At 34.9% G+C, this 23,608-nt stretch overlaps 1 protein-coding gene across 1 annotated transcript in view; it reads right to left on the reverse strand.

Moving 5' to 3' along the window:
• Window positions 1-2,412: 2,412 nt before the first annotated feature.
• LOC140149197 (ATP-binding cassette sub-family C member 9-like) overlaps window positions 2,413-23,608 on the reverse strand; it is a 41,264-nt gene continuing 20,068 nt past the window's right edge. Inside the window, exons 20-32 of the mRNA XM_072171411.1 lie at window positions 22,538-22,607; window positions 21,600-21,757; window positions 17,789-17,881; window positions 17,338-17,440; window positions 14,599-14,712; window positions 14,153-14,264; window positions 13,395-13,525; window positions 13,149-13,227; window positions 12,239-12,347; window positions 9,245-9,348; window positions 8,592-8,725; window positions 7,287-7,349; window positions 2,413-6,846 (exon numbers count right to left, since the gene is read on the reverse strand). Of these exons, the coding sequence (XP_072027512.1) occupies window positions 6,709-6,846; window positions 7,287-7,349; window positions 8,592-8,725; window positions 9,245-9,348; window positions 12,239-12,347; window positions 13,149-13,227; window positions 13,395-13,525; window positions 14,153-14,264; window positions 14,599-14,712; window positions 17,338-17,440; window positions 17,789-17,881; window positions 21,600-21,757; window positions 22,538-22,607 (1,408 nt within the window). The 3' untranslated portion in view covers window positions 2,413-6,708. The remainder of the gene's footprint in view (window positions 6,847-7,286; window positions 7,350-8,591; window positions 8,726-9,244; window positions 9,349-12,238; window positions 12,348-13,148; window positions 13,228-13,394; window positions 13,526-14,152; window positions 14,265-14,598; window positions 14,713-17,337; window positions 17,441-17,788; window positions 17,882-21,599; window positions 21,758-22,537; window positions 22,608-23,608) is intronic.

Raw genomic sequence — 23,608 nt, forward strand, 5'->3', positions numbered from 1 at the left:
TTAACATATGGAAAAGTAGTCTCTTTTGCTCAAATAAAAGGGGTCCCACAGTTAAGCAATGGGATAAAATTGTCTTTTTTCACTTTCAACTTCAATTATTATAAAGGGAAAGTCTTTTATTTTTTTGCTCACTCTTAATTGTCTCCTGTATATATTAATCTTTACTTTCCCCGATTTTCAAGGAAATCTGATGAAAGACCTCGTCGTACAGGAGCACTAAACACCGCAAGGTATTCCCAAAATCTCACTCGATTTATGGCGAATACACTGACATGCACCCTGTGTCATTAAAGTAGCGTGCTATAGACAGCCCTCACTTGATAATAGAAAGTCGGATTCACTTGGCTCAAACGATATTTCCTAGAAATACTTTGCCAGATTCTACTCTCTAAAAAGAAATCTGATTGGTTACAAAATGCTGTTGTACCGTAGGAAAAACCATACCCTCTTCCATACAGCCCTGCTTAGTGTGTTGTGTGGTTATGTATGCATTGTGCAATGACCTCGAACGCCTCTGTACACACAGCGTGCACACACTGGAGTCGAGTATAATGTATTTAAAGAGACTTTCATAGGAAAACTTTTCCATATGAAGGCACCCCATGAATGCCAAAACTGCTTGCCCCCCCCTCTCGGCAGACCAAAAATTGCTTGCCCCCCACCCCTTTCGGTTCGCTAAACATTTCTTGCCCCCCCCCCCATTTCACCCTCCCCAGGGCTCATAATTATTGCACAGCCCCTAAGTATTAGGGGTGGGGCAATTTTTGGCAGGTCAAAGGGGGTGGGGGAAACGATGGACCTTTTGTCAATTTTTCTCCCACACCACACTCCAGCATCACAGCCTGGGCACAGGACACGTATGCCACATCATGATGCAAATGAAATTACTATGTTTAAGGGGGTACTACACCCCTGCCCAATTTTGTGCCTATTTTTGCATTTTTCTCTAAAATTATAGCGCATTGGTGACAAGTAAGATATGTATATTATAGGGGCAAGGACTACAACTACTGCACTGGAAATTTTATTTCAGCACAGACAACAGTCCTGGTAGTCATTCTGGTACTGGGGCAGTAGGGATATAGGCCTAGGTCTCATGTTTGGGCTCACAAAATTCATCCTATTCCTGCGTGAAAAACATCTATCCTAAACAAACCAAGCCGGCGCTACAGTAGTGCAATACTACCCTTGATGCATGTTCATCATATATAGGCAGCTAAGTTATTAGAAAAATAATAGTAAAATTGGTATGTGTCATACCCTTGAACATATTCTGAGGAACTGAAATCCATCTCTTATTGTATATCTTTTATTTTCCTTTGTTCAAAGTGTTTTGACCCCCAATTTTAATCTTGAAAATTGCCAAATAATACCATTATTTTTGGCAGCCAAATTATGAGTAGTGATATATCCAAATGGCAGTGAAATGTTAGTCTCCTATGCAGCCAGTTTGGTTACGCTCCATACACACAAACAGTCTGCCAATGACCACAAATACGCCGGTTCTCTTTCGGATTAGCTATACGAGGGCTACAATGAAAAATCTATGAGAACCTGATAAGAAGCGATGCATCCGGGAACTTGATTGCCCGTGGGTTGAACTTCTGGCTGAATAATCAGATACGTGAGCAGCATGTGCATGCTGGATGACGGAACCATTTGGGTTTTTTATGAAAGAATATAATTATGCAGCTCTCCATGCACTTCATGCTTTAATAAATTATTTTATCTGCTAAAAGAAAATCTAGACTTTGATCAATTATTTTTAAAGGCAGTGATTTGCTCATCTAGAGGATCGTAAAAATCATCAAAATTCAGATTTTGGCACCTTTGTTACGTTAGTGTCAGAGATGTGCTAACATAGCCTCCTGGTGGTTAGGCCGAAAGCCTTGTATTAAAGACAAAAGCCTTGTATTAAAGACAAAAGCCTTGTATTAAAGACAAAAGCCTTGTATTAAAGACAAAAGCCTTGTATTAAAGACAAAAGCCTTGTATTAAAGAAATTTTTCATGAATCTGTAATTTCTATACTTAAGAAACTTTGTCAATATTGCTGTTTTCCTTATTTTTTGGGTTTTTTTAAACCAAATTTTGGTTACTCCATGTAATTATACACAAAATTAGGGTTAGGGTTAGGGTTAGTTTAAGGTTAGGGTTAGGATTAGCGTTAGGGTTAGGATTAGCTTATACGAAATAATTACATGAAGGATCGACCCAAATTTTTCATAGCAAAAATACCTAATGAAAATTTTAATGATGAATCATTCACTCTTAGGCAATCTATAAACAAGTTTAGTTCTTTTACACCTTTGTTGGAATCACTGAAAAGGTCTTTAATACTGAAGTAATACATGCATATTTCTTGGGAACTGACACTGTGCACATTCAGTAATTTGATAACACATTACACAACTTTTGTTACAATTTGTTTCATTTATTCACTCACACAAAGTAATTAAAGAATATTACAAAGTGATATTTGTTCTCACTGATCAAAATGCCCAGGTCAAAATGACCAAATCAGTAATGCCACAATGCGCATTATGAACATCTGGTTGCAATCTATAAATCCTGATGAAAATGTGATATATGCATGAGAAATCACAAAGCACGGCAGTTGCTCAATCAGTTAATCAACAAACACCTGTATATCCCCAATTATCTATGAACAAATATATTCCCAGCCTTCCAGGCAAAGTACTCAAAATATATCAACTGCAAAATATAAACAATAATGAATGACAAGGTGATGAATTCAATCCTTACAGATCTCACATAAATAAAGTGAATCATATATATGCAGTTGAAAATGTACATTTTAATTTCTAAGTTAAAGAGCTGTTTTTTTGGCTTTAAAATGACATCTCAAACATTGCTATTGGATGTAGAATATTGATTTTATGAATCAAATTAATGCAAATCCTTAGCATTGTATGTAGAGTAATGTAGACTGATTATTGTCATTTTGACATTGTTTTTAAAGTTACCTTTTCAGAGAATTGGCTGAGCAGCAACTTAGCTTGTGACACCATCTTGGCATCTTCATTCACCGTTGTGTTTACACTCCTCTGCTCACAAATTCCTTATAGTTTCATAGGTGGGTTTCTAACAACTGTCACATTTCAATGTGTTGGGTCACATATCAACTATGCTATTCAAATATAAATCCAAAATCTAGGCATTTTCTGAATTGGCAGTGATGTAATTAAGTAAATTTTTCAAATGGTCATGGCTCTTGTGCACACATGCACAAAGAGATTAGACTTAAAAGAGTCCTGACTAAAACTTGCAACAAAAGTAATGATTTTCTAAGTTCTATTACTAAATTTTAAATTCTAAAAGCATGTTTCTGACTTAACTTTCAGTAGTGATATCAGGGGTGTGAGTGACCTCAATTAAAAAACGAGGAACTTTGTTCAAAAAAGAGGGAAAAAGAGGAAAAGCACTGAAATATGCTGAAAATGAAAGAAAAAGCTAAAATTTTGCCTCAAAAGAAATTTCCAAAAAAGAGGAATTCAGCTTAAAAGATGAGATTTCATACCCCTGTGATATAAATATTTAAATTATATTGACCAATGACCATTGGAAAGTTTACAAAATAACATTCTGCCTTCAATTTTATTTCATGAACATACACATTGCTACAAAGAATATATGAAAAAAGTATGTTGAAAGATAAGTATAACATAAAAGTACAAAAATAAAAACATTACAGCTGAGATTAAACACTGATCTTATTTTACTAAATATATTTTTTGCAAGAAAATTACCATAAAATATATTGGAGGTATGATATGGTTGCACATATGACAGAACATCTTGAGATGAATGGAGTATTACTAGTCTTACGAGGGGGTATCCAAAAGTTTTTGACATCACCAAGAAGTTAAAGAGCTATATCGATGAAATTTTGTCAGTGTAATTACTGGTCTTTATGTACATTATGGTCCAAAACTGGTCTCGTAAGTATGTTTACTTTCTTCACAGGTGGCGCTAGATGGGAAGTAGGCGCAGAACCTTTTCATAATAAGATCCTCCACTTTCTTGATTTTTTTCACTTGTGGCCGCATCATCCGTAAGTGATGGACGTCCACTTCTTGGCTCATCTGTGAGGGACATGTGGCCAGTTTGGAAAATCCTTTTTCAAAAAGCAATAGTGCCATATGATGGGCAATCATCACCGTAGATTGCTTTCATTTCATCATAGATTTTCTGAGCATTGTAGGCCTAACCCCTCAAATGCAGGAACTTAATCACGCTGTGTGCCTCAATTTTCACCATCTTGCAGGCTATGCGCCTACTGCCCATCTAGCGCCACCTGTGAAGAAAGTAAACATACTTATGAGACCATTTTTGGACCATAATGTACATAAAGACCAGTAATTACACTGACATCGATATAGCTCTTTCACTTCTGGGTGATGTCAAAAACTTTTGGATACCCCCTCGTACAATATCCCCCTGCTAAATTCATCTTGGAAATCTTGGAAAAGTCCATGCTTTGAGCCTCATATATTTCCACCACACTTCTGGCTGGTTTTCAACCCTCTATTTTAGCATGGTCATTTCCATTGGCCTTGTGGGCCTCATCTAGCGATGGTTTCTCTATTACAATGGAGCAGATTAAATAATTATGAACATAATCATTACCTAACATTTTGATGATAAGTTTATATTTCCAAAAGTTTTGTTTCTAATTTGAAATTCTATATTGATATAAATATTCAAATTGCATTCTCAAATTTTTCATGAATATATGTGCAAAAAAAATACAGAATTACAGAAATAGCTATAAAAATATAGACATTACAGTTGAGATAAACCCTGATCTATGTTACTGAATACAGTTTCTAGTAAGTATAATACATACTTATTTACATGTTAAAATTGCTATTGCAGATATGACACTTGCACTAATAGGGCAAAATACCTTGAGATGAAATGTACTTGGCTTACAATACATGAGTATAGTTATATATTGTATTTTACTTATATAATTAGGATCAGCTGCTTAACAAAGTCCATTTAAGTGGGTCCTTATTATATACTTTTGTATGCAGATAAATGCTCTAAATGCATTAAAAGGCTGTACTTAAAGCAATAATGTGTGATTTTGGTCAAATTTTAATTTTGTTATTCTTTGCCAAATATTATTACATAATATTAGTAACAACTGTCAAGGTTTTCTTCTGATAATTTTAAGCAGGATTAATGAGTTAAATTGAAAGAAAACCACTAGGCCACTTAACTGTGGCCTCATGGAAGAACAGAGGATACCTTAAAACATCCACTGAATGAGTAACCCAGGCAAAAGAAGAAATACAACAAACAAAGAAACAAACAAACTGTGGAGCTCTATTGGGGAATAAAACCAGGGATCCTTGGTTTATTATAAAAACTGTATTTAAAGCACTTCTGCATTTAAAGCACTGTATTTAAAGCACTTCACGCTTAGTCTTTCACACAGTATTTTAGTACACCAATGAGCATTACAGAAATTCAAGAAAAATTGTGGAGCAAATCACACATTATAGCTTTAAAAAGGAATTATATTGAGTATAGTATAATTATACCAAGAAACAACATACAAGTATTCCTGTTTAATTGTTCCTCGCATATCATTGAAAACCTGAGTTTGGCTCAATGAATTAGAGACTAGTTTCTATTCCTATCCAACTAGGAACATTGTATGTACCATATACAACTGACACTTACAGTTACTGTTCTACTATCAACTTCTTTGTGATTGTACCTTCGCAAATGTTCATAATACATACATTAATACACACGTACATAAATGTTTACATTTAGATTAGGTGTCACTTTCTACCAGTCACAGAGTTCTCAAAAACTTGTTGCAACACAGTAAACTTCATGATATTCAAAACATTTACATATTAGTAGGAAATAAATTACTAAACAGTTTTTTTAATTGTCCAAGTGCACTTTCATAATGAAGCATGCTTTGATCTCAATTAGACCATGTGCCCATATCTCATAGCATAGATATGCATCTCAAATGGATTGAAACAATACCATAAGATCCATAACACCATTGTGCATGCTTGCGGGATAGCACATGTATAACATAATTAAAATCAATCTTCTTAATGACACCTTAAAACTACTGGCACAAGTCTCTCGATTGATAATAGTAACTCTAAAAAGCTTAAAGGTACCTCAAATATTAAGTGAAACAAATTATAGTACCAAGCTAAATATATACATCAGCATGCATAACATACAGCTGAATACATATCAAACACATGAAAGATATTCAAACTAAAATGCCTCAAGTAGAGTTTTGAAATTGGCTTTATAAATGTTAAATAGCAGTTTATTCCATACTGATGTAGCAGTAGGTAAATGCTCAAACCAGACAAAAAACCCTATATATTGCTGACTTATGTTATTGACTGCAAAATCTTAATATATACATACACACAGCTGCTCTTATTTAGTGCCATTTCAACATGTTCATTGCACATAAACTTATGCTACAATGCATATTACAAGCACACACTACAAAGAGAACAATATACCACAATGGTTAAACCAGGAACAGAGAGTATAATGAATATAAAGTACATGTATATCCATGATAAGAGTATAATATGGTGTAACAGGTTGGATAAATAAGTAGAAGAAAGACTAAGGGTATGGATGTACCTGATACACATTTAATAAAGGCACTTTACCATCTACTTGACTATTTTCCTCCTTTTACAAGAGCAGAAAATATGCTATCTTCTCTTGCAAGTAACCTATCTGGAGTATCATATTCCGCTATGTGACCATCACTCAGCACCAGAATTTTATCAGAATCCAATATAGTTGCCACACGATGCTGAAAAATACAAGGAAATCAAACAGTATTAACTCCTATCTGGTGTATTTTGTTTTTGTATTTCTTTCATTTACGCACATTCAGTATGTAGACATAGTTCCTGGTCTTTTACTAGAGAGTGTTGTAGACATGATGGCTGGAGAGAATCATTTATTTTATAACTGGGATTAACTCATGATTTCCAAATTATTTGATGAACACTTCACAAAGTAAAGGACTTATGCTACCAGAATGTTGAATTACTTCTCTCTACATATAAAGGAAAATAATGTTCTAAATTCTCAGAGTTTTAGAACATGAGATTAAAAAAGTTTCACGGCACTCATCACTCCTAACACCTTCAGACTAAAACATTGAGTCAGTTTCTGCATGTTGGTTTGGGTTGTCCCATGTTTTAATCCATTAAATAAAAAAAAGTTAGCAAATTTCTATATACTTACTGCGATTGTGAGAACAGTCCTATCCTTGAAAGCTGTAGCTACAACTTCTTGTAATATTGTATCCTACAGGAAAAACAGAAACAAAATCAATAAATAAATGAGGGTCAGAGTTTATTTGAAAATATTGTACACCTTAAGACAATTTTACAATTTCAAAAATATGTGTTGGTTACAAACTTATAAATAAACAAAAATATTTTTTAAATGCTTTAGATGGGATCGCTGGCAATTAAATAGAGAAATCCCATCGTAAAGTATCTGAGACCATTGCTTACAGAACAGAACCAATGTTAACCCGAAAGTTACATATACAAGGTGTCCCATAAAAAAGTTACATGTAGAAAATGAGCCGCATTTTGTGATGGTACAACAAAACAATGTAAATTGTTCAGATATTATTTATTCATCCTTCTTGTACTTATCTGCTAAGTTTCAACTCCGTATTAGAGCAAGATGACAAGGGTGATGAATAAGTGACTAACCATCAAACTATCCCACAATGAAAGTTGAACACAAGCTCCTTTGTTTTAATATTTTTTCTTTATTATTTTTCTCTTTTTTTTCCATGGTTGAACTTATTGCACAAAAGAAACTTATTGAAAAATTAAATATTGTACACTGAAAATCAATCTTGACTCTTGGTGGTAGCAAATTAGAGAAGAATATGTTTTTGGTGAAGGCATTTCTGCACACTGAGTTGTCATCAACATAGCAAAATTAATAACAATCATTTAGGTCTTGTTTGGATTTTGTTGAGTTGAAATCGCTGCTGTGTAACATACTGTAAGAATGTAAGAATATTATACTGGTACATAGTTCTGACTGAACTCTTGAAATAAAACTGAGCAAGTTTTACTCTCTGTTTATCAGTAAAACACCGCATCTGTCATACTATGGCTGGGCCTACTCAAATGGCTCGCTCGCCAAATACATGGTGGCTGTGACAATGTTAATGAACATTCTGTTGTATTATGTCACGTAAACAGCTTGCTCAGGAATACAGGCTAAGTACGTAACTTGTGAACTTGACATTCACAGGGGTACTAGTAGAGGATAGGTAGATTATGTCACGGAAAGGACATTTATATTTGTTAATATTAACTTAGATTATTTTCAAAAATCTACATGTAACCTTTTTTTTGGGACACCCACTAAGTATTCACATTATTGCCATTTTGGTGAATGCTGGTAACATGCTTAAAATGCTCTAGGTCTTAATTCTAATTTTATGGTATGCCTAATAAACTTCCATCCACTTGACAACCCAACTATTTCATACAAAGAGTAAATGCCTATAATACTTACGGTTTCCAAATCTATAGATGCAGTGGCTTCATCCATGATAAGAATACGAGATTTTCTGAGGAAAGCTCGGGCTAGACAGAACAACTGACGCTGACCTACACTGAAATTCTCTCCTCCTTCACTCACAAATGAATCTGAAAAAGTAAGACACAAGAGCAAAATAAGATGGATAATTTTGTGAAGATTATGTTGCTGATATAGCACAGCTGACCCCTTTTTTCTGAAAATATAGAGCAGGATAAAATATGATGGATCTAACTAAATTCAATGGCGTTTTGAGCAATGTGTAGCATGCCAAAAGATGCCATTTAATACCTCTCAAATAGCCTGAAAAAGTCTAAATTTAGGGTAAGAAGTCCCAAAACGAGCTGAAAATAAATAAAATGGCAGAAATGTGGACTTTAAAATAGCTAATTCAAGCAAACAAATTTTTTTTTTTATTGGGGAAAAAGATAATATTTCTCTGTCTCTGTCTGGCTTGAAATATGACATAATCTCTTCCATCAATGCTTGTATTTTGATTTATATGTTATATGTATTTCAATTTTATTCTATAGAGTATAGCATGCAATAAGTTTTTTACGCCAAATTTAGTATAGAAGAGGAAAGTTGAACCGGCTACAGATTTAACACAAAATTTGACAAATTCTTACCTAGCCCATTAGCTAACGACGTGACAATGTGTTTAAGTTGTGCAATCTCCAGTGATTCCCACAGCTCTGAGTCTGGATGATCTCCTTCTGGGTCTAAATTGAACCTGCAGTCAAAATCATCATATCACAAAAATTGGAACATGCATCAAATACACTTCATTATGCATTTTAATTATTCTATTTTGTTTGTTAAAGTGGAGAACGGTGTGCTTCCACCATGTTTGGATGAAATAGTTATTAGTCACAAAGTTCCACTAAGCTGTTCAATTGTGGGCAGTTCCATATCTCCTTTGCTGTGAGAAAAACATCTTAATTCACAGACGCAAGGAAAACAGGGTGTGTCTTACATTTGATTTGTATCATACATGTGTTACAAATCCTTCCCCTGCCTTCAAATACTTATCTGCCTGAATTTATTGGCTAATGATGCAACAGAGACCTAAGGCATGTGACTCTCAGTTTACATTTCTGATTCACCTATATTTTCAATACTTTCTGGCCAAGTTTGTTAATTAACAAAAGGAATTTAACCATTTACAAGTTGATGAGTTCAGATGCAAGAACCGATATATCCATTTTTCTTGATTTGAGATATATGCAAAAGTAACTCATCAAAATATAATGAACATAATCAGAAAATGTGCATGTTTTTTTTAAATACTTTAGTTCCAAAACTATACATTGGGTTTTAAAAAGTAGGGTGTCCATTAAAAGCTAAGATTATAGGGTAGATGTTGGTGGCCTTAAGGTTTTACCGTCGTCACCCGATTTGACTTGACTATTGCGCCTGTTTTCAACGTGTGCGTACTCCGCGTCATGCTCGGCGTTGCGTTGCAGACATCGCCGAGAACGATGCGTGTTGTGCGTGTCAATGCTATTTTTACGCACCGGCGATAACTAGGGCCACAAAATAAAGAAAACAATGTTTGCTGAGCGCAAAAAAAAGTGGCCGCTATTATATTAAATGCAACATGTACAAACCAAATGCCAGCGTGCTTCCACCGATAACGGACCTGGACCCCCTCCCCAAAGTAGGCCTACGACAGTAGTGTCCAATAGATGGTATGAAGTTATATAGACCTACCCATACAGAATCAGGGTGTGTTTTTTTAACATTAGGCCTAAACGAGTGTTGGTTAAATTGGTTAATACGTTTTAATAATTTTTGGCCTAAATGTTTGGTAAGCTCTATATTATAGGCCTATATTAAAGGTTAAACGTTAGTAGAACGTTTCATAATGAAACACACTACAACAAAATTAAAAACATGTTGTCAAAATGTTCTTGTAGACATATATTATTTTGGCAACATTGTTCCATTTTAGAATATGTTTTGCAGCAAGTGTTCAATGTTTTTGATTGTTATTTTAAAAATGTTTTAAAAGTTTATAATCCAACATTTAAATGTTTAAAGCATTTTGTGTTATTGGGTAAAGACCTACTACGTGCACTGAATTCATAATGCATGCGATATAGACAACACCATCAAAACTTTTCAAAAAAAGGTCACACATTTACAAAAATGATCATTGGCCAAACATTTTTCTACAGCTATAGGAAACCCAGTGTTTAACTTCGCTTTAATTGAACTGCAACCATTGATGATATGAATCCTCGAGATAATTCCGTAGGCCTATAGTTTTTGTGACCAAAAAAGTTTTCCTCTCGGTAAACGGGACTAAGCATGCTAAGTAGGCCTATGCCTATAATAATTATAGTCAAACACTTCCGCCCATGGTGTCAAACGCTTGACTGTAACATGTTTAATAAATCCTCTTTTTGGTCATTCGAGTCAGGTGATCATAAAGCTGAAAATTCCTCACTTTGTGTAACTTGATAACTCAACTTTTTGCATGCAGAATGGGAGTCTTTCGTACACCCGTTTGTGACCAAAATACACCAAATTAGGATTAGGCTAATGATTTTAAGGCTTCATTAAGTCTTTTATAGTCGACATCATTATAATTGTTCCTATTTAATATGGACACTTCTTAAACTAAGAAGTATGTTAGGTAACTTTTTATTCATACATTATAGTGAAAACTTTCCTGCGTAAACAGACAATTCCTTTTTTGTGGCCATATGCGTAAACGAACGCTGATCTGGCATCAGATCGCGCGTGTATACCAGCGCGTTTGGTACGCACCAAAATATCCATGTACGCAATTAACTACGCATGGTGTCGCAAAAAAAAATGCTTTTTGACCTATTTTGGTCAATTTACTGCTGAAAACAAGGTCCGGTACCCCCAATTTTTTTTTGCGCGATTTTACAGAGCTTTTTCTTTTTCATAACATATATAAAATTTTAAAAATTTTGTCTCGACAATTTTTTTATACAACGCAAAAGGTGGTATATTTTGGACAAATTGCTGATTTTGCCATTGGAGTGTACAGAGATTTTTGGAAATGTACACCTCTTTTAAAACGGCTGTAGTTCAAAAGTGAGGTCCGGCACCCCCTGTTTTTTTTCCTGATTTATTATCTACACATATTGATGTACAAAATATGTCAATTTAAAAAAATTTCGTCGATAGGTTTAGTTACGACGGTAAAACTTTAAGGTTAGCAACTGTTTTTAACTGTTGCGATTTGGTAGTTCACAGCATCTTGCAAATGGTAGTGAGCTTTGGGAAAAATGGCATTGATTGCAGTTCTTGAGTTATGTTATAAAGAGGGCTGAAACAACAACACTTTTGTAAAACGTACTTAACTCATTGACACCAATAAATCAAGCAAGTTTTCAAAGTATATGATTTGTAGAATGAACTTTTGTAAAACATCAGTGTTATTTTTCAATAATATATTGATTTAAACAATGAAAAAATCTATTTTTTGGCTGCTTTGACCAACAATACCGCATCTACCCTGGCCTTAACACTTTGAAAATGGCATTTATTGGCTTTTGCATATGAGCCGTTCATTTGAATGTGTGCCAATGTCACAGACTAAAATGAATGATTGCATTTACACATGAATGAGATGCCTTACTTACCTTATGGTTCCAGTAAACAACACAGGATCTTGAGGAATAATGGATAGCCTGTGTCTCAGCTCTGACAGTGGTAGATAACCAATGTTAACTCCATCAATTGAAATTTGACCTGTTTAAGAATGCAGGAATTAAGCAAACCATTTACTGAACAAATTTTGCACAAGTTTTTAGTAAATTATTGTACACCTCAGGTTTTTTTGTAATGAGATATTGAGGTTCATTCAAAACTCAAACATCACGTTTAAGCCAATGCAACTGTTTACTATTTTTAGTAAGTTACTATGAGCATAATAAATTACTGTTAGTGTAAATTCATGCTTTTTTGCAGCCTATTTAAATCTTTCTATAATTGTAACATTTCCAGTGGCATTTAATATCTCTTATAATACTTTGATATTGACAAATAAAGCTGCCCAAGTTAAATAAAATATGGTTTATTCCATACAAACAACGACATGACTCATAAGATAAAACTGCTCATAACTTTGAAACTAAAGGTGCTGCAACCCACCAAACATAAAAATGTTTTGCAAGTGTTATAAACATGTTTTGGTTTTGGTCAAAATGTTTAATATCATTTAAATGTCAGTTTAAATAAGTGGCATGAAAACGTTTTAAAAATGTTTTATCTGACAAAACACTGTAAAAACATTTTAAACATGTTGTCAAAAGGTATAGCAAAATATTTTTGGCACACACTTTTGTGAAATATTTTGTCAACATTATGTTAGAATGTTTTGTTGGAAGTTTTCAAAAATGTTTTTGCACATTATTAAAATGTTTTATACCCTTCATAAAACCCGACAGTTAAACACTTTCTGCAAAACATACAAGTTATGTGAGTTAACAAGGTATCTGAATTACCAATTGGGCAAAGGATTCCCCTAAAATATTACACAATTTAACTTACCCCGATATGTCTCAATAATTCTGAATAAAGTAAGAGTTAGCGAAGATTTACCACTGCCTGTTCTGCCACAGATGCCAACCTGGGGTGAAAGAGAGGATAAATCATAATATTACAAATAAAAGAATAATAAAGACAGTACAACTAATCTGATTTTCTACAATCACTGCCAATTTATGCAAACATTTCAGTCCACATGATTACTACATGATTTTTGTAAGGAGGAATTTAACATGCTTGACACCTTACCTTTTCACCAGCTTTCATATGTATACTGACATTCTGTAGTACTGGGTCTAATTCTTTAGCATATCTTGCTGAGACTTCTTGATATACTATATCACCTCTATCAGGCCATTCTCTACTGGGTATTATAGTACCTATTAACAAAGAAATAAAGATATAAGAATAAAAGTTAGCATAAACACTCACATTTTGATACCAGAATACACTGCAGTAACACGCACCTTACATTCTATGCTTGGCCCCTTGAATGTAAGTGCACTTTATACCAACAACCTGTCAAGCAGCACTTTAAAGTGACAAAACTCTTATTTTTTTTGATGCCCTTCCATAAGAATGTAATTTCTTGAACACTAACATCACTCAATAAGTTCTATAGCATTCATCTGCATTTCCATGTCAGCAGACATACGGATTACCAAAATTCAATTAACTTGCTATCTGTAATGTTTATCCTCCCATATATATCTTACCATCATAATCTTCCTTCTCTACATTGGTGTAGAATTCAATACGTTCTATAGCATTCATCTGCATTTCCATGTCAGCAGACATACGGATTACCAAAATTCAATTAACTTGCTATCTGTAATGTTTATCCTCCCATATTATATCTTACCATCATAATCTTCCTTCTCTACATTGGTGTAGAATTCAATACGTTCTATAGCATTCATCTGCATTTCCATGTCAGCAGACATACGGATTACCAAAATTCAATTAACTTGCTATCTGTAATGTTTATCCTCCCATATATATCTTACCATCATAATCTTCCTTCTCTACATTGGTGTAGAATTCAATACGTTCTATAGCATTCATCTGCATTTCCATGTCAGCAGACATACGGATTACCCAATTCAATTGACCTGCTATCTGTAATGTTGAAAAATAGTACAAGAGCTTTGATCATAATTAAAATCCAGACATTTAGAGGAGGAAATAAGGTTTTCATATAGCTGCATGAGCAGAGCCCAATAATTTTTGCAGTGTGAATTCTCACCAAGTACCGAAAATATAGACTTTCACCCCATGAAATAAAATGTATTTTTTCTGGATTAAGACACATATTTTGCCATTTAGGTTAAACCAAACTGTTCACAACAACTATAACTTGTTGATTGTACTTAATTAAAGATAGTTGATGTGAAATCAAGAATACAGAGCTACCTCAGGCTACTACAACAATATAATACTGCTTGTAACTTACTGAAAGTGCATACATAATAGCCAGGCCTACAAGACTTGGCTCAAGACCACCAAAGGCAGCAGTTGTCATTGTGGTAGCACCTGCAACAAGAACTATAGCAGCTCCTATGAAATCCTGTGGAAAAGACAAATGATAGGTGTATGTTACATACCGCAATGTACAGTTTTGTCTCATCTCTATAAACCATATTATATATATGATTCCATGATTCTTAGTCAGGCCCCTTCCTTTTGGGAGATCAGAGGAAAGCCCACATATTTTTAATGACCCAGTATGTGAAATATCAAGGCTGAAAGATGATTTGTTTGGAATTTGCAAGCCAAAATATATCTTTTGTGGATCACCTTTTTGTCTTTTGTATCAAAAGGGATTTAAATAACGCCATCAAACTTTGCAAGTGTGAAGTGGACATGTAAGCAAACTGAAGACACAATGGATGAAATCGGACCATCCTTCTTAAACAATAGGCTATGATTGCTATCTGGTTCCTGCCATCATCTATTACCAGTTTCAGACAGTGATGCCAACGCCGCGCTTTAGGCGCACAATTGGGCTACTTGGCGATCACTTGCCGCTACTCAAAACAGCATGCCGCTACTTGTCTAAAATTGGGCTACTTTTGCTAGTCTCAGGCCGCGGCAGTAAATTGATGTATTTTCCTTTCAATTTAGCCGATTTATAAAGGTTTTGAGTCTTTGAAGCTCCAAATCGAAATTACAATGGGTTTTGTGACCATTTATTGATCGGTCAGTAACTTCCCAGTAATAATAATAATAATAATAATAGCTTTATTTATACACGGTAAAAACATGTACAATACAGTATTGTTCTTCCACATGTCCGTGTGGATATTAAAAATATTACTAACAAACACAAGTTAATTTAAAATATAATATATTAGTGTACATAGACTAAAAACTAAAATTAATACGATCTTTTACTAAAAGACAAAATATATATAATAAATAAAATAGTAACCCTGCATTCTTCCTCATACAGTCACACTCTCACATGCACTCCTCTCTCACCCTCTCAACACACATCCTCCATACATCTTTCACAATAAAGCGTTATAATATGATTTATGTACAAGTTATATTTAAATTATTAAAATACATCATCAAAACCACTATTGCACAAAAACATACAAAATGATAAATTATTCAAAAATATTATTAGGAAATAAATTATTAAAACACATCATGATAATTTGCAGGCCCACTATTGCACAAATACAGAAATTTCATATTAATATAAAATACTATAAAAGTAGCACCTACGTTCATCTTCATACAAGCACACATATTCCCACCATGAAACAACATACACTCCACTCACCCCTCATTTACATACACGCACACCCCAACTCACCAAGCATATTGTTAAACCCTTTCATCCCCTCAACACGCATCATCCATACCCAAGATCCATACATCATATACGATTTATATACAAATTAAATTTAACTTATTAAAACACATCATCAAGATCACTATTACATAAATAATACAGATATTAAACACTATAAAATATACAAAATGATAAATTATTCACCAATATTAAGAAATAAGTTGTTTAAAATGTTTCACATTGCACATGCTTCTAGCATTGTCATCAATCGAGTTCCACAGTTGAGCACCTCTATAACTAAAGCTACGCTTCTTATATTCAGTATTTGGCTTATCCATGATAAAAACATCTTTATTTCTGGTGTTATAACAAGTTTCTTTTTTAACAAATCTATTGCACAGATATTTTGGTGCTTGATTGTTTACTATTTTATGCATTGTATCTGTTTAGTTTATGTATAACTTTCCTTCAAGATTTTTCCAGTTTAAAACATTTAAAGCTTCTGTACTTGACTCATATCTACTTACACCTGTAATAATTTTTGCTGCTCTGTTTTGTAAGACTTGAAGTTTATTACTAAGGGTTTTGTTACATCTTCCCCAAACAACATTGCAATAGTCAAAGTGAGTGGCAACAATGCTTTTATAAAGTAGACACTGATGGTGTTTGGGGATAAAATTAGCGGCTCTCCTTAGAAAATACAAACCAGTTAAAACTTTCTTTCTCACTTGGTCAATCTGGTTGTTCCATAACAGTTTATCATCAACTTCAATGCCAAGGTGTTTACAATGATTAACCCTTTGAAGACGGGTTCCTTTTATGTTTACATTAAGATCATCATTACATAAATTTGCAAGTTTTTGTGGAGTACCAATTAACATAAAATGGGTTATAAGTAAGTACCGGAAGTTTTAAAGTCAAGTGCTTTTCCGCCCAATTGGGTGTTTTGCGTTCTAAATTCGGGTAAATCCGCCCAAATATCCGGTATTGGGCCCTTTTTTGGAAGCTTAAAAAATTGAGCTACTTGAGAATCCTTTAGGGAACAAACCAAAAGATCGATGACGTCCTATAAACGTAACTAGTTTCATTTCTCAGCCGACCCCCTCCCTCCCTGCCAGAAAGTAATAATGAAATGTTGAAAATTTTGAGATAATAATAATAATGACACATTCTTCAGACCGATGTTTTTGTACAAACGTAATCGAGTGTTTTTACCCCTCCCCCTAAACGAAACTAGTTTCGTTTATAGGACGTCATTGGTCTTTTGGTTTGTTCCCTTACCACAGCCTGGCGAGTCAATGCGCCGCGCCTTGACGCTGAAAAGTTTTGGCAACACTGGTTTCAGATACAGAATGGCTTTATAGGTAATACAACAAGGCTAAGGCTTACCAGTCTTATCCCTAGCCATCTGTTAGCAGTTTGTAGGTAAAGAAAAGCTACGTTGTTTGTTTCAATCTTCTTCAAAATTGCCTTCTGGAATCGCTTCTCTTGACTGCAACCAAAGCAAACAACAATTAACCAATGATTAGGCAAATTAAGGACATTTTTCAATGTCAAGCTTATTTACCTTTATTCTAAATTAAGCTTTGTGGAGAAGCAGTACTTTGATATGACATGTCTTAATGATATCCTTACTTAGGGTATAATAATAATATCTCAAGCTGAAGTATGCAGTAAATTTATAGCACTGACTGATCATTTTCTATCACATTTAATGAGGCCTTTCTTCTTGTGGATACAAAAATGTCCCTAAACTGTAATAAAACAACCCATTCTTATGCTTGGGGTTTGTCTGGCTGTATAAAGTGTACATATTGATTAGAATACAATGTGTTCTTACCTGTAGGCCCGTATTGTTGATAATCCACCCAAAGATTCAGAGAATTGAGCAAATATTGGTGACTTGCTTATGCTGTCCAGTCTTTGTAACTCCCTGATTATATAATACAAACAACAACAATATGGGTGTCAATTGGTAAATCACATGTAATATTAATAATCATAGATGATCTTAAATTAGTTGATCTTACATTACAGTTCCTCAATTATATTATGTAACAAAAATTGGCTCTGAGGGATCTCAATTTGTTTCTACATATCTGACTGATGTTCATACAGTTATTCTAAGCACATATGTTTTAGTGTTATATATTTATATAAGATATACATGTATATCAAACCATTTTACACTTGTGGTATCTAAGATGCCAAAGGTTGGAAGGCCACTATTTTGGTCCCAATACATAATAATCCAACAGGGTGAATTTTCAGGGGTTATACAATGAGCTATATAGACCACCTTCTCCAATATATTTGATCAGTTCCACCCAGCTATAATATAATTCACCAGCTTTCTATTGTACTTATTGCCGATAATGGGGTACAGGAGGGAGTGAAAATGTAAACAAAGATGTAGGGTTCTGACTTACCTTGATGTTGCTATGAAGTACACCATGAGGAGTATATAGAGAGCTGCTATAGGTATAATAGCAATGATGAAGTAGGGCGACACAATTGCATTCACAATGATTGCAGACAGACAATGTGATTCAATAACTCATAGACTCACCTTGATGTTGCTATGAAGTACACCATGAGGAGTATATACAGAGCTGCTATAGGTATAATAGCAATGATGAAGAAGGGCGACACAATTGCATTCACAATGATTGCAGACAGACAATGTGATTCAATAACTCATAGACTCACCTTGATGTTGCTATGAAGTACACCATGAGGAGTATATAGAGAGCTGCTATAGGTATAATAGCAATGATGAAGTAGGGCGACACAATTGCATTCACAATGATTGCAGACAGACAATGTGATTCAATAACTCATAGACTCACCTTGATGTTGCTATGAAGTACACCATGAGGAGTATATAGAGAGCTGCTATAGGTATAATAGCAATGATGAAGTAGGGCGACACAATTGCATTCACAATGATTGCAGACAGACAATGTGATTCAATAACTCATAGACTCACCTTGATGTTGCTATGAAGTACACCATGAGGAGTATATAGAGAGCTGCTATAGGTATAATAGCAATGATGAAGTAGGGTGACACAATTGCATTCACAATGATTGCAGACAGACAATGTGATTCAATAACTCATAGACTCACCTTGATGTTGCTATGAAGTACACCATAAGGAGTATATAGAGAGCTGCTATAGGTATAATAGCAATGATGAAGTAGGGTGACACAATTGCATTCACAATGATTGCCGACAGACAATGTGATTCAATAACTCATAGACTCACCTTGATGTTGCTATGAAGTACACCATGAGGAGTATATAGAGAGCTGCTATAGGTATAATAGCAATGATGAAGAAGGGTGACACAATTGCATTCACAATGATTGCAGACAGACAATGTGATTCAATAACTCATAGACTCACCTTGATGTTGCTATGAAGTACACCATGAGGAGTATATACAGAGCTGCTATAGGTATAATAGCAATGATGAAATAGGGTGACACAATTGCATTCACAATGATTGCTGACAGACAATGTGATTCAATAACTCATAGACTCACCTTGATGTTGCTATGAAGTACACCATGAGGAGTATAGAGAGAGAGCTGCTATAGGTATAATAGCAATGATGAAATAGGGTGACACAATTGCATACACAATGATTGCAGACAGACAATGTGATTCAATAACTCATAGACTCACCTTGATGTTGCTATGAAGTACACCATGAGGAGTATATAGAGAGCTGCTATAGGTATAATAGCAATGATGAAGTAGGGTGACACAATTGCATTCACAATGATTGCAGACAGACAATGTGATTCAATAACTCATAGACTCACCTTGATGTTGCTATGAAGTACACCATGAGGAGTATATAGAGAGCTGCTATAGGTATAATAGCAATGATGAAGTAGGGTGACACAATTGCATTCACAATGATTGCAGACAGACAATGTGATTCAATAACTCATAGACTCACCTTGATGTTGCTATGAAGTACACCATGAGGAGTATATAGAGAGCTGCTATAGGTATAATAGCAATGATGAAGAAGGGTGACACAATTGCATTCACAATGATTGCAGACAGACAATGTGATTCAATAACTCATAGACTCACCTTGATGTTGCTATGAAGTACACCATAAGGAGTATATAGAGAGCTGCTATAGGTATAATAGCAATGATGAAGTAGGGTGACACAATTGCATTCACAATGATTGCAGACAGACAATGTGATTCAATAACTCATAGACTCACCTTGATGTTGCTATGAAGTACACCATAAGGAGTATATAGAGAGCTGCTATAGGTATAATAGCAATGATGAAGAAGGGTGACACAATTGCATTCACAATGATTGCAGAAAGACAATGTGATTCAATAACTCATAGACTCACCTTGATGTTGCTATGAAGTACACCATAAGGAGTATATAGAGAGCTGCTATAGGTATAATAGCAATGATGAAGAAGGGTGACACAATTGCATTTACAATGATTGCTGACAGACAATGTGATTCAATAACTCATAGACTTACCTTGATGTTGCTATGAAGTACACCATGAGGAGTATATAGAGAGCTGCTATAGGTATAATAGCAATGATGAAATAGGGTGACACAATTGCATTCACAATGATTGCAGACAGACAATGTGATTCAATAACTCATAGACTCACCTTGATGTTGCTATGAAGTACACCATGAGGAGTATATAGAGAGCTGCTATAGGTATAATAGCAATGATGAAGTAGGGTGACACAATTGCATTCACAATGATTGCAGACAGACAATGTGATTCAATAACTCATAGACTTACCTTGATGTTGCTATGAAGTACACCATGAGGAGTATATAGAGAGCTGCTATAGGTATAATAGCAATGATGAAGTAGGGTGACACAATTGCATTCACAATGATTGCAGACAGACAATGTGATTCAATAACTCATAGACTCACCTTGATGTTGCTATGAAGTACACCATGAGGAGTATATAGAGAGCTGCTATAGGTATAATAGCAATGATGAAGTAGGGTGACACAATTGCATTCACAATGATTGCTGACAGACAATGTGATTCAATAACTCATAGACTCACCTTGATGTTGCTATGAAGTACACCATGAGGAGTATATAGAGAGCTGCTATAGGTATAATAGCAATGATGAAATAGGGTGACACAATTGCATTCACAATGATTGCAGACAGACAATGTGATTCAATAACTCATAGACTCACCTTGATGTTGCTATGAAGTACACCATAAGGAGTATATAGAGAGCTGCTATAGGTATAATAGCAATGATGAAGTAGGGCGACACAATTGCATTCACAATGATTGCAGACAGACAATGTGATTCAATAACTCATAGACTCACCTTGATGTTGCTATGAAGTACACCATGAGGAGTATATAGAGAGCTGCTATAGGTATAATAGCAATGATGAAGAAGGGCGACACAATTGCATTCACAATGATTGCAGACAGACAATGTGATTCAATAACTCATAGACTCACCTTGATGTCGCTATGAAGTACACCATGAGGAGTATATACAGAGCTGCTATAGGTATAATAGCAATGATGAAGTAGGGTGACACAATTGCATTCACAATGATTGCTGACAGACAATGTGATTCAATAACTCATAGACTCACCTTGATGTTGCTATGAAGTACACCATGAGGAGTATATACAGAGCTGCTATAGGTATAATAGCAATGATGAAGTAGGGTGACACAATTGCATTCACAATGATTGCCGACAGACAGCTCAAGGCAAAACGAAAGAAGCTTGATACAGTGCCACCAAGTCGCTGGTAGAAAATAATAATAACATATTAGAGTTAAGAATAAATGATAAGTTACTACAACTATTAGCCAATAACTGTGAGCTCAAAGCATGAATATAATATTGAATTTGTGATTTGGACAGTATTTTTCAAATTATGCAAAATCCAATTCAAGGGCACTAATTTGTCAATGTTAGTTTCTTTATTGAATATGATGTACATTTTGCAGCTTTAAATTATTTGTATGATTTGTGCTCACAATGCTCTGGCACTTCTCTATGCTCTGTAAAGAAGTTGTACAAGTACGCTGTTCACAAAATATTATCCAATGGGTATATGAGCACTGGAGCTTTGTGGTAGTCATGTCACTTTGATGTGTTTCATCAAAAAGGAAATGGAGAAGGGGGGAGGAAACTCTAGGATAACAGTATACACAGGCACGGTGGCTCAGTGGTTACGGCCTTGGACTCATAATCTGAGAGCTTGCTTGACGTGCGTGGGTTCGATTCCCCGTCCCACCACCATGTTGCGCCCTTGGGCAAGGCGCTTTGCCTCCCTTGCCTCACCCCACCCAGGTGCAATGGGAAGCTGTTAGGGGTAGTCACAGTCATTGTACTGATGGACCCTGCGCCACTTGTAGGCTGCAAACGTGGTTCCGACATATTCTAATGACAGCGGAATAAATGTAAAGTGCTTTGAGGCTGTTTATGGCATAAAGCGCTATATAAATATCTACATTAATTTTTTTTTTTTTTTTTTTACCCTGCATGCTTTGTACGTGGGTATAATAATTCATAAACTTACCATATCCATAACATTGGTGTCAGAAGAAAATCGATTCAGAACTCTGCCAATTGGTGTGGTATCAAAAAATCTATAAAAAAAAAATAAAAAGGAAATGTCACAAACCAATCTGACAAAATTTGCTTTTATGTAAGAAACTGAGCTCAAACTGCCTACATGGTTTCATGTGTTTCCAATCCTCACATTTAATAAATTCCTCATGGTATTTAGTTCTGAATTCAATTTTTTTAAACATTTTCCACAACAGCAAGAAAATTAATGGCTAAGGCTAGATATATGTCTGATTAACACTTACTTTAACAGGGCACATTTAACATGTTTAACCCTTGTATATAATTCTGGTTTAAACACATTAATGTTGTTATAAAATAAAGGCAAAATAATAGGTAATGACACACACACAAACAAACCCAAATTTAATTAGAGGTTAATAACTCAAGATCGAAAGTTTGGAGGGCATTGAGAAAAATCTAAACATTTTGCCTTTGAACCGAGGAATATCCCGAGGGCGAGCCCTAGGATATTCCGAGGTCCAAAGCAAAATGTTTAGATTTTTCACAATGCCCGACATATTACCGATGCAAAGTTATTAACCTCATTCATAACCGTCACTTTAATCTCTTCACCTTACAAAATAACACAAAATTTTGCTCAAAAGTTTATAAAAATAGATGATTTTTACATCTTCCCTTGCCAAAAATCGATCAGGCTAAAACAGAACGACCAATAACAAAAGTGCGTATCACAATCTGTGCAAATATGGTAGCGCGCAATCCAAATACAGCCAGCCAGCGCGCAGTTTGTTGGACGCACAATACCGCGCACGTAGAAGTCAATTGTGTGCGACATTGGAACAATTACGCATTTTGCGGTCAATTGTGAGATATTAATGACCTCGATTTATGCGTTCGCGTTTTACGCAAATAATAAAATATGATTGGATCGCACGCATCGCGTTTATTAATGAGGTTATGAATGTGGATCAATGTTTAGCCTTTTCTTTTGCATAGGATTACCACTGCACCCCTGTCACAATTTACAATTATGTATACATTTACTATGGATACAATA

The sequence above is a fragment of the Amphiura filiformis genome, chromosome 3, assembly GCF_039555335.1.
Source record: "Amphiura filiformis chromosome 3, Afil_fr2py, whole genome shotgun sequence".
Lineage (NCBI taxonomy): Eukaryota > Metazoa > Echinodermata > Ophiuroidea > Amphilepidida > Amphiuridae > Amphiura > Amphiura filiformis.